Raw genomic sequence first — 15,342 nt, forward strand, 5'->3', positions numbered from 1 at the left:
CCCCTTTGTCCATCACGCACCTGCCTACCTGACCCTCCCAACCTCTACCCCCCACCCCGAACCCTGCCCTCCGGCGGGCACAATATCCAGGGACTCCTGGATGCTTCCTGAGGGGACATCTGTGTGATGTGAACACAGTTTTAAAAGTTTCAGATGTGGGACGACTGGGTGGCCTTTGGCTCAGGGCATGATCCTGGGGTCCTGGGATCAAGCTCCCTCCCCGCAGGGAGCCTGCTTCTCCCTCTGCCTCTGTCTCTGCCTCTGTCTCTGCCTCTCATGAATAAATAACCAAAATCTTAAAAAAAAAAAAAAAAGTTTCAGATGTGAGCAGCTAAACCAAGCCCTAGAGTTACTCGTGGGACTCCTGCATCCCCTCGGTCACTAGTGTCTACCGGATGGGCCACCAGCTAGAAGGGCACCCAGGACGGGAGCAGCACACCACACAGGGTGGAGCAGAAAACCCCGGATTAAAAAAAAAAAGGAAATCCCGGATTCCTCACCTGGTGACCTGTGCCCACTGCCTGCTCAGAAAGTCCAAGGTCATTAAGGGGAGCAGACCGAGTGAGGCCCGAGGAAGCAGAAGCGAGGCCAGGGAGGAGCTTTGTGGGAACTCAAAGGGGAACTGCAGCTGCGGGCAGGCCGCGGGCAGGCCTTCCCCTCCCGAGGACCAGAGGAAAGAGGAAGGCTGAACAGGAGGCCCCGATGGAGAGCCGGCCTCCGCGGCGGTGGGCCCCACCGGCCGCCTCCTGGGGCCCCTGGATCCTGGGTTTGCTGCTGTTCCCCTGGACCCTGCAGCTCACAGGTACGCTGCCTCCTTCCCACCAGCTCTCTGGCTCGCACATCAGAGCGGCTTTCATCTGCCGGTGCAGCTAATTCCTGGGGACCTGTCTCGGGAGATTTGCTGGTTGTGTTTGAACATTGCAGACTTCACAGGGGAAGCCTTCGGGGAGCCAGGAGATGTTTAGCTAATGCCTCGCCAAGGTGGCTTTTACAGGGGTGGGGACAGTGCTCCCCCCTCCAGGCTGTGTTAACAGCCCTCCTCCTGCAGCCTGACCTCTGGGCCTTCAACACGGTATGGGGGGTGGGCGTCAGGATAGGTGTGGGGCCGGTGGGGAGGGACAGCTTGCCCCCAAGGAATCTGATGGTGGAGTCACCGCGTTGTCCCTGCCAAGCGGCAGGGTCAGCCTCGGCCTCGTTCCCCGTGCTAACCAGGGAGACGAGGGGTGGCCGAGGGCTGGCCAACAGAAGCATTGTGCCCTGGGACACAAAATTGTCACTATTGCCAGAAGGGGTGCCAGTCTCCACTTCCTGAAGTACACCCAGAGGCCACCTTGTGTTATTTTATAACAGGAGCTTATGCCTTTCTCCAGGGCCAATGCTGCACCCCCTTCCCTGGTTCCAGATCCGCTCAGAAACTGGGTGGCCTGGATCCAAGCCAGGCCTGGGGGCATGTGCCTTGGGGCAAGTCCATCCAGATCCCTGGCTGAGCAGGTTGGGGGGACACCCCCAGGGGTTTGCCTCACTGGGGCTGCCCTCACTGGGGTCCCTCCCTGCAGCTCAGTCTCTCCCTGGGCAGCCCTGACCCTCTGGGGTTCCTTGGATCCCCCACCCCACCCTGCTGTGCAGCCTAGATGTTTTTCTTCCTATTCACGTGGTCTTCTCTGAGGCTTCCAGGAGGGCTCCCAACTCTGCTTCATCCTCTGCCTTTCATTTAATACCATAAACAGTAAAGATCTAGACAATGAGTGGAGGTCAGGTTTAGACCTGAGTCAGCCTGAATCCTAAGCCAGGACCCTTGGCAGTGGGCCCCAGGGCTCCTCTCTGGCTTTCTTTGTAGAGAACATTCCTCATGTGATGCCTGGGTGGCTCAGCAATTGAGGGCTGAGCATCTACTTTTGGCTCAGGTAGTGATCCTGGGTCGGGGTATCGAGTCCTGCATTGGTCTCCCTGCGAGGAGTCTGCTTCTCCCTCTGCCTGTGTCTCTGCCTTTCTCTGTGTGTCTCTCATGAATAAATAAATAAAATCTTAAAAAAAAAAAAAAAAGAACATCCCTCATAGAAAAATTTCCCTCCCCCAGGGAGGCAAGAGCTGACTGTGGTCCCTACTGCAGTCTCCTGGGCTGGGCCCCTTGTGACACCATCCCCTTTCATCTTGCACAGCTTTCGCCCCCTCTTGCCCCCTCCCAGAGATGGCCAGTGATGGCCCGAGGAAATGCAGCTTGTTGGTGATAGTGCATCCAACTGGGTCATTTCCAACTTAATTTCCCTCAAATTAGTATCATTTCTTTTGGTGTGGCCCCTCCTCCCCAGAAGGGACCCAGCATACCTGGGTAACAGCAGGAGGACCACACTTTGCGGGGACACTGCGCTAAGAGGAGCTTTTGTAACCGTCTTAACTGTAAATAAAACAGCAGGATCCTCCCCCCCCCCCCCCCCAGTATTGCAGCAAAGGTTGTACAAAAGAGAAAGTCTGCTCTTTCACAAGAGGTGAAAAACCCTCAGGGTCCCCTGGAACCTCCTGGAACGGCAGAGAGCACAGTCACTCCTGGTCCTGCCCCTGCCCTGACTCAGTCTGTCTGTCTGTCCCTGAAGCCGAGGGCTAGCGTGCCGCTTCCCTGATGCGCGTTGGGTACATACGCCAGGGCATAATCAGCTTGCCTTTCCATCTAGGCGCTGATGTTCACCGCAGGGGCCTGGGCAGTTTCCTGATGTCTCTGCGCCTCAACTGCCTCCTCTGTTAAATGGGTGCAGTAGTAGGACCTCCCTGTGTCACCCCCTGAGACTTAGTGGTTCGGGCACGTGGATGGGGCTCAGAGAATGTCAGCTACCTGCCAGCCTAGCAGAGCCAATCTGGGGTCCCGGTGACCTTGCCGGTGGCCTCTGGCGCACTGTGGGATGGTGTCCCAGGACTGCCCTTGCTCCCAATCCTCCTCCTCCTGTCGTGAGCCGGGTCTCAGGCCCGCTCCCCTCCAGTGTTTCGAGCTCTCCGCAAATTCTACTTTGCTCAAAGGGTCTCGCAGCCACTTGTGGTCTCGTGGGCAACTGCTCACTCCCAGAGGTGAGTCATCCGAACCCCAGACTCCGCTGTGCATCTGCTCGAGCCGTGCTTCTACAGGGCAAGGGCTTTGGGGCCCGGCGGGACCAGGCTCAGGTCCTACCTTCTTCCACTGCCTGCTGTGTGACCTCGGACAAGTCCCTTAACCTTTCTGAGCCTCTGCATCCTCAGCAGATGTCAGAACTTGGCCTTCCCAGAACTCCGGGCTGTATTTATTTCTCAAATATCCACTGAGGAGGACGGGTTCTAGGCCCTGGGGGGTTGAGGGGACCCGGAGGTGAACAACCCTTACTCTCAGCCTGGTGCAAAGGCTGAGGCTCACCCAGAGAACGTGACCCAACTTGACCCAAGGAGAGAGTTACCAATGCAGATTTGCTCCCTGCCCCCTTGCTCCGGACTCAGGTGTCACAGCTTTCTTTGTTGTCCAAAAGATGTTCAGGAGCCTCCCGCCTTCTTTCCCGCAGCTCCGAGCCTCTGCCAGGATTGGCCTCTGCTTTTCATCTTTGTCTAATCCCAATAAAGAGCTTTGGAGGCAGGCGGAGAGAAGCACCTCTCCGCTGGAGGTGGGGCAGGGGGAGTGTTCGCGGGGGCCTGGGAGCGGAGAGAGGGAGGAGGGGAGCAGGTAGGTGGGTGGCAGGCGCAGCGTGAATAAAGACTGGGAGGTCAGAAGGCAGAGCCGGGGGAGGGGAGGGGAGAGGTTCAGTCCCACGTTGTCGGGAGAGGAGGGTCTCTCGGGAGCAGTGGGATGCGAATCCCACTGGGCTATCTTCCAGGTGGATTATAAATGCCTGTCAGGTAGGGGTTCGGATGCTCTTCTGGTTGGCCCTATTGTTATTGCTTCCTCTTTGTAAGCTGTCAGCTATCGTACCTATACAGCAAAGTACAATAAATATCAGAAAACAAAGTCCCGTGTGACTGCCACCCGGAGAATGCTGCAGGGTTCTGGAGCCCTCGGCCCCGTGGCCGCCCCGTGGACACCCCTCTCTCCCATTCCGACTCTTAGGGCAATTGCTTCCTGGCGTCTCTTTATGGTTTTATCCTGTACGTGTCCCTGAACGATAGGGATTAATCTTGCCTGGTTTTGAACTTTGTGTCATCAGAGCGATGCGGTGTATTCCTTTGTGACCTGCTTCTTTCACTCAGAGTGATTTTTTTTTTTTTTTAAAGATCCATCCAGGTGACAGTGTGGCTAGTTTGTATATTTTCGTTGCTCATGAGCAGGGATCATAAACGGCGGCCCCAGGGCTGAATCCAGCCTTCTGCCTTTTGGAATGGCCTTGGAGCTAGGCGCGGTTTTTAGATTTTTTTTTTTAATGGTTGGATGAACATCAAAAGAGGATTATTTCACAACACGTGGAAATTATACAATATTCACATGCCAGGGTCCCTAAATAAAGTTTTATTGGAACAAAGCCACGCTCATTCATTCATACATCATCTATGACTGCTGTCACCGACATCGGCAGAGTTGAGTAGTTGTGAGAGAGACCATATGACCTGCAAAGTGTGAAATATTTACTACCTGGCCCTTTATGGAACGCGTGTGTCAACCCCTGCTGCGGAGTGTCCCTGTGAATGGAAATACTGCAATTTCTTTAGCGACGATTGACATCTCAGGTGCTTCATGTCTGTGGCCCACATGTGTCCGATGCCTCTGGGGGCACGTGTTCCCACGAAGGCTGCTTCTTCCCAGGCTGTCTGCCTCCCTGTGGGGACTGAGAGCTTCGGCGGGCTGGAAATGCAGGGTTCAATTTCTTGGTTCAATTTCTCAACTCCTAGCACGATGCCTGGCACCCAGAGATATGCCCAGGAGATACCAAAGAGAGTGGGATGGACTCAGCTCCTCAGCCACAGACAACCCCAGGAGGAGTTCCAAGAGGGTAGGACCTGGGCTTGAGTTGTGGGCAACTTGGCCGGGTCACCAGCTCCCACTGTCAGGACACTCAACACATAGCTATGCAGGCCTCTTGCCAGGGGTATCAGGAAGGCACATCCAGAACCAGCAGTAGCCCTCGGACCTGGCACCAGGCCCCTCAACCTTGGGGACAGAATGCCTCTAAAGGAGGTGTGATGAACCTGGTGTGCATCTGCTCAACTGTGTGGACTGTGGGGAAGAGAATGAGGTCAGAACCCAGAGCCCCTTTGAGGCTCCGGGCCAGATCTGTGTTTGCTGCTGGTGGGCCAGGGAAGGGGGCACCACGTGAGCACAACCTAAGGCAAGGCAGGCTAGCTTCCCAGAGTCAGCAGAGGCATTGCCTGCAGCGCTGGTTATAGGGTCCAAGGCATATTTCTTTTTTTTTTTTTCTCCAAGGCATATTTCTGAAGGCCACCTGGCAACTCATCTCAAAATTTAAAAACTTAAAAGGGTACCTGCCCTTTGAAGATTTATTTATGAGAGACAGAGTGTGTGCACACACTTGAGCAGGGGAAGGGGCAGGGGGAGGGAGGGAGAGAGAGAATCTCCAGCAGACTCCCCACTGAGCAAGGACCCTGACCCCGGGGGCTCCATCTCATGACCCTGAGATCATGAGCTGAAATCAAGAGTTGGCTGCTTAACCTACTGAGCCATACAGGTGCCCCAGCGTCCGTGCTCTTTGAATCAGTAACTCCCTTTTTGAACCAGACAACCTTTTGCACATGGACAATCCCTCATGGGTCCCTGGAGCACGACAGCAGACTGTTTTGCTGCCATCAGCTGGCCCCTTGCTGCAGTGGGTTTAGATAAGACCCCCTCCCACTCCCAGGCCCCAAGCTATGCTCTCCTCCAGGCCCCTGCCTCGAGGGACTCCCACACCCCACTTTGGAGCCATGCTGGATGACTGCCTGCCCCTAAGCCTTTTATCCTGTTGCTCCCTTTTCCTGGAAGGGGTCCTCTCACTTGCTCACCTGGTGACTCCAACCTGTTGGTCAAGGTCAAACTCTGCTATCTTTTCTGTGGTGCCCACTCTCCTGGTCCCTGACAAACCCGGCCTGTCTGCTGGGGCGTTCACCTTTGGTTCTTTTTTTTTTTTTTTTTTAAGATTTTATTTATTTATTCATGAGAGACATAGAGAGAGAGAGACAGACACAGGCAGAGGAAGAAGCAGGCTCCATGCAGGGAGCTGGACAATGGGATTCGATCCCGGGACTCCAGGATCCTGCCCTACGCGCCGAAGGCGGTGCTAAACCGCTAAACCAAGCCACCGGGACTGCCCTCACCTGTGGTTCTGAGAGTCAGGAGCTTAGAGGTATGAAGGGCATGACAGCGCTCACCTGGGCAGGTAAGGGTGTGGACAGCACCAGGGAACCAGTACTCAACCTTGAGAAGTGGGCTCTGTGTGAAAAGCCAGAGAATGGGCAAAGAGAAGGTGCTGGCCGGGGAGCTCTGGGGGGAGGAGAAAAGGTCAAAGGAGGTGCCTGCATGTGAGGGTCAAGGCCAGAAAGGAGCCAAAGCTTAGCCTCCAGGTGTTTGCTGACTTCCTCTTGCTAAGGGAGGGAGGAGGCTGACAGGAGGCAAGGACAGGGCTGGCACGGCAGAGACTGTGGGAGGATGGGGGCCAGTGAGTGATTTTGTGCCTGGAGGGTGCTGGATCTTTGGGGAGAGAGAGATTTAGGAGAAATCAGGATAAAAGTGATCTGGCGAAGGCGGCTACAGGAGGAGTTAGTGTGTTGACACCTAGAAGCATTTATATTTGAAAAGGAGGCCAGAGGGGGAGGGGTCCCAAGCCCCAGAATGAGTCCCTAATGCCAGGGTGTTAGGCAGATAAAGACTGGAACTCTACAGTATCTCGCTTGTTATCTTTCTTTTTGTAGAGGTGGGGAGGGGCAGAGGGAGAGAGGGAATCTTAAGCAGGCATCACACCCAGTGGGGCGCCCGACATGGGGCTCCATCTCACCACTCTGAGATCATGATCTGAGCTGAAATCAAGAGTCGGTCGCTTAACCGCCTGAGCCACCCAGGTGCCCCCTTCTTGTTATCTTTCTAACACACATGTAATCCTGTCAATTCCCTGCCTGGCATTCTGTCCACCGAGGCTCCCCCCGGGTTTCCAGGACAACACTGGGCCCCTCCCCATCCTCCCACCTCCCAGAGCCGCCCCACCACCACCCTTAGAACTCCCCTTGTGCCTTTTGAGTCCCTCAACTACCAATGGCAACAGGAGTCTTGTTTCAAGACTTCTAGAAGCTTCATTGAGAGCTTTTTGTGCTTGAAACCCCCTCTCTGCACCCCCCCCCCCGGCTGCCTGCTAGTCTTGTATCAAAGTCCAGCTAGGTACAGTGAGATGTGGGAAACTCATCCCAAGGTCCACACCTGCGATGTCAGGGTGGCAGGACCGCAGGCAATTTCAGTGTTCTTGATCCTTTGCTGTGGTGTCTAGAACTTCTATAGTGAGCATGGTTCACTTACACAAAGAATTGTTGACCAGGGACACCTGGCTGGCTCAGTTGGCTGAGCGTCTGCCTTTGGCTCAGGGCGTGATTCAGGGTCCCGGGATCCAGTCCCACATCAGGGTCTCTGCAGGGAGTCTGCTTCTCCCTCTGCCTGTGTCTCTGCCTCTCTGTCTGTGTCTCTCTTGAATTAGTAAATAAAATCTTAAAAACAAACAAACAAATAAATAAATAAATAAATAAACAAACAAAGACCCAGTCCAAGAGTCTTTGGCCCCTCCTGGAAACCTCTGCCCCCGCCCAGCGGGGTTGGTTCCCCTCCTCTGGGTTTCTGCAGACTCTGAGACTTCCCTTTGTCTCCCCACCTTCAGCTTCGTCAGAGAGCTCTGCCCAGTGGCAGGACGGCCCTCCCTGGCAGGACTTTGGGTGCCCTGGTGGGGTCTACCCCCTTGCTCTGCTTCTTCCACACCCATCCAGGGACGAGGACAGGGCCCCCCACTCGGCCTCTTTGGTGCTATCACCATCTCCATCCCATCCTGACACCCTTCTTGAGGGCAGAGGAGGTCATAAAGGGAGAAACTGAGTCTCCTGCAGACCACAGCCTCAAGCGTGTTGCAGAGTTCAAGAAACTTGCCTTTTCAAACCCGTCGAAGGAGGCTGCTTTACGAATGCCAATCAAAGCCCAAGAAGCTTCTACGTTTCTGGACCAAACGTTTGACATTTCTGCACTTGGTTCGTGTCTCTGCGTGGTCACAGTGCACCCGGGGCCCAGAGTCTGGAGGCTCTAGAACGGAGCGCGGGAAGGCTGTGGCCATGGCCCCCGAGGCAGGCCGCGTCCCTCTGCATCTGTGTAATTCAGAGGTGTTGAAAGATGTGACAGCCAGCCTGATGGCAGCGTTCCGAGGGCATCGGTGCTAAAAGCCTCATAACACACACTCTCTGTTCAAAGGTTGCCTTCCGACGCCTGCAACACGCTTTTCCCTAATCAGCCACTTGGCCACGCGCCGTTGTGTTTGATGTGTGTGTCCTGAAGGACTCACCTGGTCTTCTGTGGCACCTGGGATTCACGCTCAGGCACAGGCCGGAGCCCTGTGATAAAACCAGCACCCCACATCTCTGTCTCCCCAGCAGCCCTTCTTCAGATGGGCCTAAAAAAAAAAAAGGCATGGCTCTGAGAAATGCCAGAATTAAATTGGAGGGCAAAACTCCATGCCTAAAATAAAGACCGTGGGAACTGCTTTCTTCTGCAGCTGGGGAATCAAAGTGCTTTCCTTTAGAATCGACCCGAGTTGGAATGGATACCTTTGATCGGCACGTGTGGACTCTCACACCCTTGGCTGAGGATGCCGATGCTCATGCTCCGGGCCCCAGGCGGGCTGGCGTTCCAGGCAGAGGGGAGACCTGGGGCCCAAGCCTGGGCCCCAAGTTGGTGGGTCACAGGGGCTGCGAGGAGGCCAGGGCAGCCCAGGGGAGTGCAGGGGGTGGGAGGGAGGGCCAGATTCTGGGTGTGGGGGGTGTCGTCGCTGCGGTGAAGGGGGGACATGGCTGGCCCTTTGGACACTTGGCTGGTGCTGCCAAGGGACGGGTCTGTAGAGGGCTCGTGTGGCCACTTGCTTCTGCTCTGGGAGCCACAGGCCCTCCTCGAAGCTGTTCCCCCTTAAGCTGAAGGGTCAGTTCTGATGAGTACCTTGGTCTGAAGATACCATATGCTGCTGGACCTGTCTGCCTATTAGATGACCCAAATCTAGGGAAATGGCTGCTGAATTTTTTAAAAAATATTTTATTTATTCATGAGAGATGCAGAGAGAGGAGCAGAGACACAGGCAGAGAGAGAAGCAGACTCCATGCAGGGAGCCTGATGCAGGACTTGATCCCAGGACCCCAGGATCATGACCTGAGCCAAAGGCAGATGCTCAACCGCTGAGCCACCCAGGAGTTCCTGGCTTCTGAATTTCTAGCTCCCTTTAAAGGGGTGCAGCTCTTTCATTTGAGAAATGTTTTCTTTTTCTTGCTTTCAGATTTAAAAATCATGCCACAGAGCAGGGGTTAAGAGCATGGGGGTAAGGACCCAACGGGACCCAGCTTAAAATCACATCTTCGCCACTGACTGGCTGTGCTTCTGGGCAAACCTCTTCCTTTCTCAGAGCCTCAGTTTTCTCATCTGTAAAAGGGGTATGTGTCCCAGAGATATCAGTGCTTATCATCACGTGGCTTAACAGCAACACCTGAGAGTCTATTCAGGGCAGGGGGACCCATGTACCCTGGAGTGGCTCAGGAAGGAAAGGAGTCCTTCAGATGTAGAGGGGGATCCCACAGTCCTGGGAGAGGAAGGGAACAGGAGGGCTTTCTGAGCAGCGGGAATAACGTAGGCAAAGGCTGCAGAGCCTGGCAGGCCTGGCATCTGCCAGGTAGTGGGTGAAGGGGAGCTGGAGGCATAGACTGGATCTTCCAATCCAGGGACTTGCAATTTTTTTAAAAAGGTGATCCAAAGTTAAGGGATGCATGTTATAGTATGACCCTGTCTGAACCTGGTTGTATGACTGTAACTAGAGCCAGAAGGTCACAAAAAGTGCCCTTATTACGCACAAAATGCTTCCTGTTCTATTTTTTTGAACTGCTTGTCCTCACCATGTAAATTGATTTCAGACTCCTTCCTGGGTCTCCTCTGGTGGGCACCCAGCAAGGTCAGCAAGGTGTTTGTGGTTCCCTCGGGAGCAGTGCCAGGCAGGTCTCTGGCTGCGCGGAGAGAAGCCTGGATTCTGGAGCTGGCAGGTGGACGGGGGGTGCGTTGTGTAGGGTGTGGGGAGGGCAGACGGGGTGGGCATCCTTCCTACATCCAGGCAAGTTCTTTGGTTGTGAATCTCTCCCCCCAGGGACTCGGCATGTGGTCCCTGGGCCAGGGTGGGAGTGGGGCACCCCCAGCCACTTCTCAAGAGCACCATTCAAATGGCCACAGATTCAAAAGAAGAACCAGAAAGGGAAGGATCTGGTGCCAGCAGGTGGTAGACGGAATCTTTTCCAAGCAGGATGGGGGAAGAACAGTGGAGGCTGCTGGGGGGACGGTCCTCTGGGCTCAGAGCTCCTGTACTTACACACTGAACACCTGCTAGGGTAGCCTTGAGGACCAGGCCCAGGGTCTGTGCCCCAGGGGGTCACCCACTCCCCTGTGTCCAGGCCGGGACAGGGCCCAAGGTGGTAGACAGGCTGTCATGTTTGGAGGCCACTCCATGCTGCATGTGCCCTGCACTGCAGGGCTGTCACTTATGTGGGACATTTGCCTTTCCAGACTCAGTGAGGACGCAGGACTCATCCGACTCCCTTGCCTCTTTCTTGTCACTGGGGAAAGGCAGCCTGGCCCTGTGGCAGCCTCTGACTGTTCCTGGCTCCTTTTAGTCCCATGCCAACCGTGTAAGGTTGGCTTTGTTGTTCTCCCATTTTTCTGGGGAGACATCAAGCTTCAGAGATAGAAAGCCACCTGCCCAAGTTTGCACAGCGTTTGGGTGGCAGAGCAGGGATCCAAACCCAGGCCTGATGCCTCAAGAAACTAGGCTTTTGGGACACCTGGGTGGCTCAGCGGTTGAGCATCTGCCTTCGGCTCAGGGCATGATCCCAGGGTCCTGGGATCGATTCCCGCATCGGGCTTCTTGCAGGAAGCCTGCTTCTCCCTCTGCCTGTGTCTCTGCCTCTCTCTGAATAAAGAATAAATAAATTTTCAAAAAAGTAGAAACTAAGCTTTTCCCAGGCACCCCTCACCCCCATATATCTGGCGGGGTCCCAGGCTTTGTAGCAGTCTTTGGAGCTGCTGAGAAGTGAGGGATGGAAGACACACTCTCTAAAAACACTCTCCTGCAAAGCAGCATAGCCTGCGCTGCCCAGGGGGAACCATCTGTGCTTGCAGTGGGGAGGGGTGGGGACTGCGGGCTTGGGGATGCCCTAGGTGTCACAAGCTCGGGGGCAGGGCTGGCCTGGGGTGGTGGCCCTGAGGAACGAGGGTCCTCTGGCTGGGCCTGCTCCTCCCCTTCCTGCCCTCCCCTCCTGGACTGCACTCACCAGGGGGGCCCTCTTCTCTGCCCAGCACCACCCTCCACATCCACACGCAGGCCCAGGCTCCACCCCCATCCCCACCCCCAGCCTTGGGACTCTCCCTGCCCCTCCTCCGGCTCCTCCTTTCTCTCCTTCTGCCCCAGGAAAGAGCAGTTACATGGGCAGGTGGGGGATCTACCTGCCCGCATCCCCTCCTCCGCCCTGCCCTCAGCCACCTCCAGGCCCTCTCCCTGTCAGGCAGGGAGCTCGTGAACTGAATGAACCATCTCCCTGCAGAAAACAAGCCAGGCTCCCAGCTGCATTTTCTCCCCTGTGCCTGTCCCGGCCCAGGCTGCACCGAGACCCCACCCGCCTCCTGGAGAATTATCCGCAGAGCAACTTTGTGTTCCTCCTGGGGCCCTTTAGGCCTTTCATATTGGGGCCTGTGCCCCGGCACCTGGGGGAAAGCCCAGCCACCCTGGCCTATTCCAGGCACTCTGCCCTGGGGTCACTCACAGTCAAAACCAAGTCCTGGTTCTCCTTTCTCTAACCAGAGGAACAGCCAAAAGGCTGAACTTTTTTTTTTTTTTAAAGATTTTTTAATTATTTAATAATTAAGGAGAGACACAGAGAGAGAGGCAGAGACGTAGGCAGAGGGAGAAGCAGGCTCCCTGCAGGGACCCCAATGCGGGACTCGATCCCAGGACCCCAGGATCACGCCCTGAGCTGAAGGCAGACCTTCAACCTCTGGGCACCCAGATGCTCCCCCAAAGGCTGAACTGGATGCATGCTGAAGGTGGCATCTGGGACCTGTGTGAGAGGAAGAGGTGAGGGGCCTCTTCTCTTCTTCCCCCCGCCCCCTCCCGGTCCTTCCCTGTGTCAGCTGGGTGGAGACAGGGGACTGGGAAGGAGCAGGGAGAGGGCAAGGGAGCCCTGCTGGTCAGGTGCTGTGGACAGCTGGCCCTGTGCTCTGGGTCCTTGCAGGGCTTTCAGTGGACCCCCTCTCGTGGGTCACTGGGGTGTGCCATCCGGGCTCCTGTGGCTCTGCCTCCCTCTAGGAATCCAAATCCCCCTGGTCCTCCTCCCTGGGCTGTGTATCCCTCTTGGAGGCCCATGAGCAGAATCTAAGAGGATCCCCAGCCAGCTCACTCCGTGCTGGCCCACCTTGTTCCATGGGGGACATACTCCCTTTGCCTGAACAAGAGACAGAGTGTGATACAACCACCACCAGGTGCAAGATGGGTACCAGCCACTGTGCATTCAGGGGACACACTGCAAGCTTGGGAAGGGTCCTGCTGAAGCCCCTCTGGGTCTGGGGTGAGAACTAGGCACAAAAGGCAGGTCAAGTGACCCTTGCTCTCTGTCATGTGGCCACCCGGCCACCAACTGCGAAAAGATGTGGCTTGTGCCAGGAATCCCACAAACCCCTGTCTTCAGCAGCTGACGTCTACGGTGCTTGGTGTCACTGTGAAGGCTCCCAGCCCTGTGCCAGGCCACACTCGCCTAAGTCTGAGCTGCTAGCCCTGGGGGCTGGTTTTACATTCTCAGCACAGGCAGGGCTGGGCTCAGATCCCACTCCACCACTTGGGAGCTCTGGGCCGCTGGGCCTCTAAGACCCTCTTGGGTCTTTTGTCTGCAAAACGGGGCTGCAAATGTTGTCTCAAAGGATTATTGTGGTGGTTGGTTGACAGAGGGCTTGTGTTGTGCCCAGCCAGAGTATGTTTTTTATGTATTTTCTTTCCCTTCTATCCTCGGGCCATTTCTAGCCCTGCCATCCATGCATGTGCCTGCTTTCCTTTCCCTGGTGACCTCCAGAGCTCCAGGTCACCAGCATGTCCCTCCTCCCACAGGTCCTCCTCCCACACATCCAGACAGGATTAGTAGTACCCTCCCCATGAGCCCTCCCACCCCTGGCTCCCTCTGCTTCCATGATGCCAGGGCAGGGGGCCCCTCCAGGCCTGGGATGGAGCCTGTGACCTAACTGGAACTCCTTAAATGTTTGTTGGGGGTTCAACAAATGGTAGCTGAAAACCATTTGTGGACACGGGAGTTACTGTGGATCTGTCTATAGCACTGAGCCTTAATGGGGCGGGGGGACCAGCTTAGCAGCCAGCTGGAGTAGCCTGCACCCCAGAGTGGGTGTGTTGGAGGCACGGTCTAGGAGGGGAGTGGGAGCTGGGCTGCAGCGGTCCCAGCTCCGGGGTGCTAACACCCTCCAAAAAAGAAGGGGCAGTGGAGACAATGGGCTGCAGCATCGGGCCCGAACCCAGGCTCCTGTCAGCCACGGCAGGCCTCCTTCCCTCTCATTTTTCACCTGCTGTCCCCAGACTGGTTGTTCTTCCAGATCGACAGAGACTGCTTCCCTCCTCACTCTTGGAGTCTGTGGTTTCTCCTGAGGTCTCAGGCTCTCCTCCAGGGCAGATCCGAGCCAGGGCCACATACTGTCATCATGATCCTAACCCTCTGACCTTAAAATACTGAATCCTGGAAGAACACAGAACAATAGTCATCTAATTTTATACGTCTCCCCCCAAATTGTAAAGATTGGCTTAATCACACTGACACATTCCATTATTTTCTAGAAAGATACCTCAAATGCAGAAAATTTTTAAAAAAGATTTTGCTTATTTATTTGAGAGAGAGAGAGAGAGAGCATGAGCAGGAGGGGCAGAGGGAGAAGCAGACTCCCCACCGAGCAGGGAGCCTGACAGTGGCCTCCACCCCAGGACCCCCAAGATCATGACCTGAGGTGAAGACAGATGCTTCAGCACGAGCCACTCAGGCACCCCATAATGCAGAGAATTATTTTCAGACAATTGGATGGGTATCTTCCTGCCAGGACAAACAGGAAGGTAGCCTTGCAGTCCTGATGGTGTCCAGCCTCCCCAGGCCTCCTAGACACACGGAGGAGAGAAGCAGGAGGCCCCAGGGGAGGTGGAGAGGCCTCCGTGCCAGCCCTGGTGGGTCACTTTCTTGGTGGCTTTGGTCCAGTTCCATCCTCTTGACCCCCAGCTGGAAGCACCGGCCTGGCTCCGCTTGTCCGGGCCGCCTGGACAGCCACACCAGAGAATGTGGCTAGAAGTCAGAATGCTTCCTGAGCTGAGTCTGGGGGACTAGGTAGGTGGTGGCCAGGTGAAGAGGTGGGAGGCCCAGGCAGAGGGGCCTGCAGGAGTGGAGGCAGAGGGGGAAGTAGCCACTTTGGGGAGGCAGGGAAGGAGGCGGCCTTGCTGGGCAGGGCAAATAACGTCCATCTCAGCCCTCTGGCCCCTCGTCCTTACTTGGGGTCACACAACCACCCCTTTCTCCACCCGCCGCATCCCAGCCCTGGCTGCCGCATCTCAGGCAAACCTCAGCCTTGAGTCACTGCTCCTTGTTTTGACGACAGATCGAATGTGTTGTCATAGCTAAGCCACAACAGCCACCCTGCAGTAGAGCCCAGAGACACAAAGCACCTGTGAACTCCTTCTTGTCCCACCCACCACAGGAGGAGGGCCGCGGGTGCCAGCTCAGTGGCTTCTCCATGTGTGAATATCGTCCTATTATTATTACTATTAAAGATTTTATTTATTTATTCATGGGGGACACACAGAGAGAGAGACACACAGAGACACAGGCAGAGGGAGAAGCAGGCTCCCTGCGGGGACCCCGATGCAGGACTCGATCCCAGGACTCTGGGATCACGACCTGAGCCAAAGGCAGACGCTCAACCACTGAGCCCCCCAGGCGTCCCAGCATCATCATATTAATGCAGTACAAGGAAGCCGGTCTGCTGGGACATCCGGCCGATTCCCTGGAACTGTCACCGCCTTTAGTTCTTTGGAGGAGGGGCAATCTCTTTAGTTACTGGACAGGAATCTCAAAATATCAGTGGCTGGAGCTTCAGGGGATTGACTGGCT

General features: G+C 55.7%; 1 protein-coding gene across 2 annotated transcripts in view; it reads left to right on the top strand.

The window, feature by feature from the left end:
• Positions 1-641: 641 nt before the first annotated feature.
• Positions 642-15,342, top strand: part of NFAM1 (NFAT activating protein with ITAM motif 1) — a 39,396-nt gene continuing 24,695 nt past the window's right edge. For both annotated transcript variants that reach the window (XR_005987702.1, XM_041754258.1), the window contains exon 1: positions 642-802. Coding sequence is in view for 1 of the 2 variants with exons in the window: in XM_041754258.1 (XP_041610192.1) it covers positions 703-802 (100 nt within the window). In the remaining variant the exon portion in view is untranslated. The remainder of the gene's footprint in view (positions 803-15,342) is intronic.

Source organism: Vulpes lagopus, chromosome 5 (genome assembly GCF_018345385.1).
Source record: "Vulpes lagopus strain Blue_001 chromosome 5, ASM1834538v1, whole genome shotgun sequence".
Lineage (NCBI taxonomy): Eukaryota > Metazoa > Chordata > Mammalia > Carnivora > Canidae > Vulpes > Vulpes lagopus.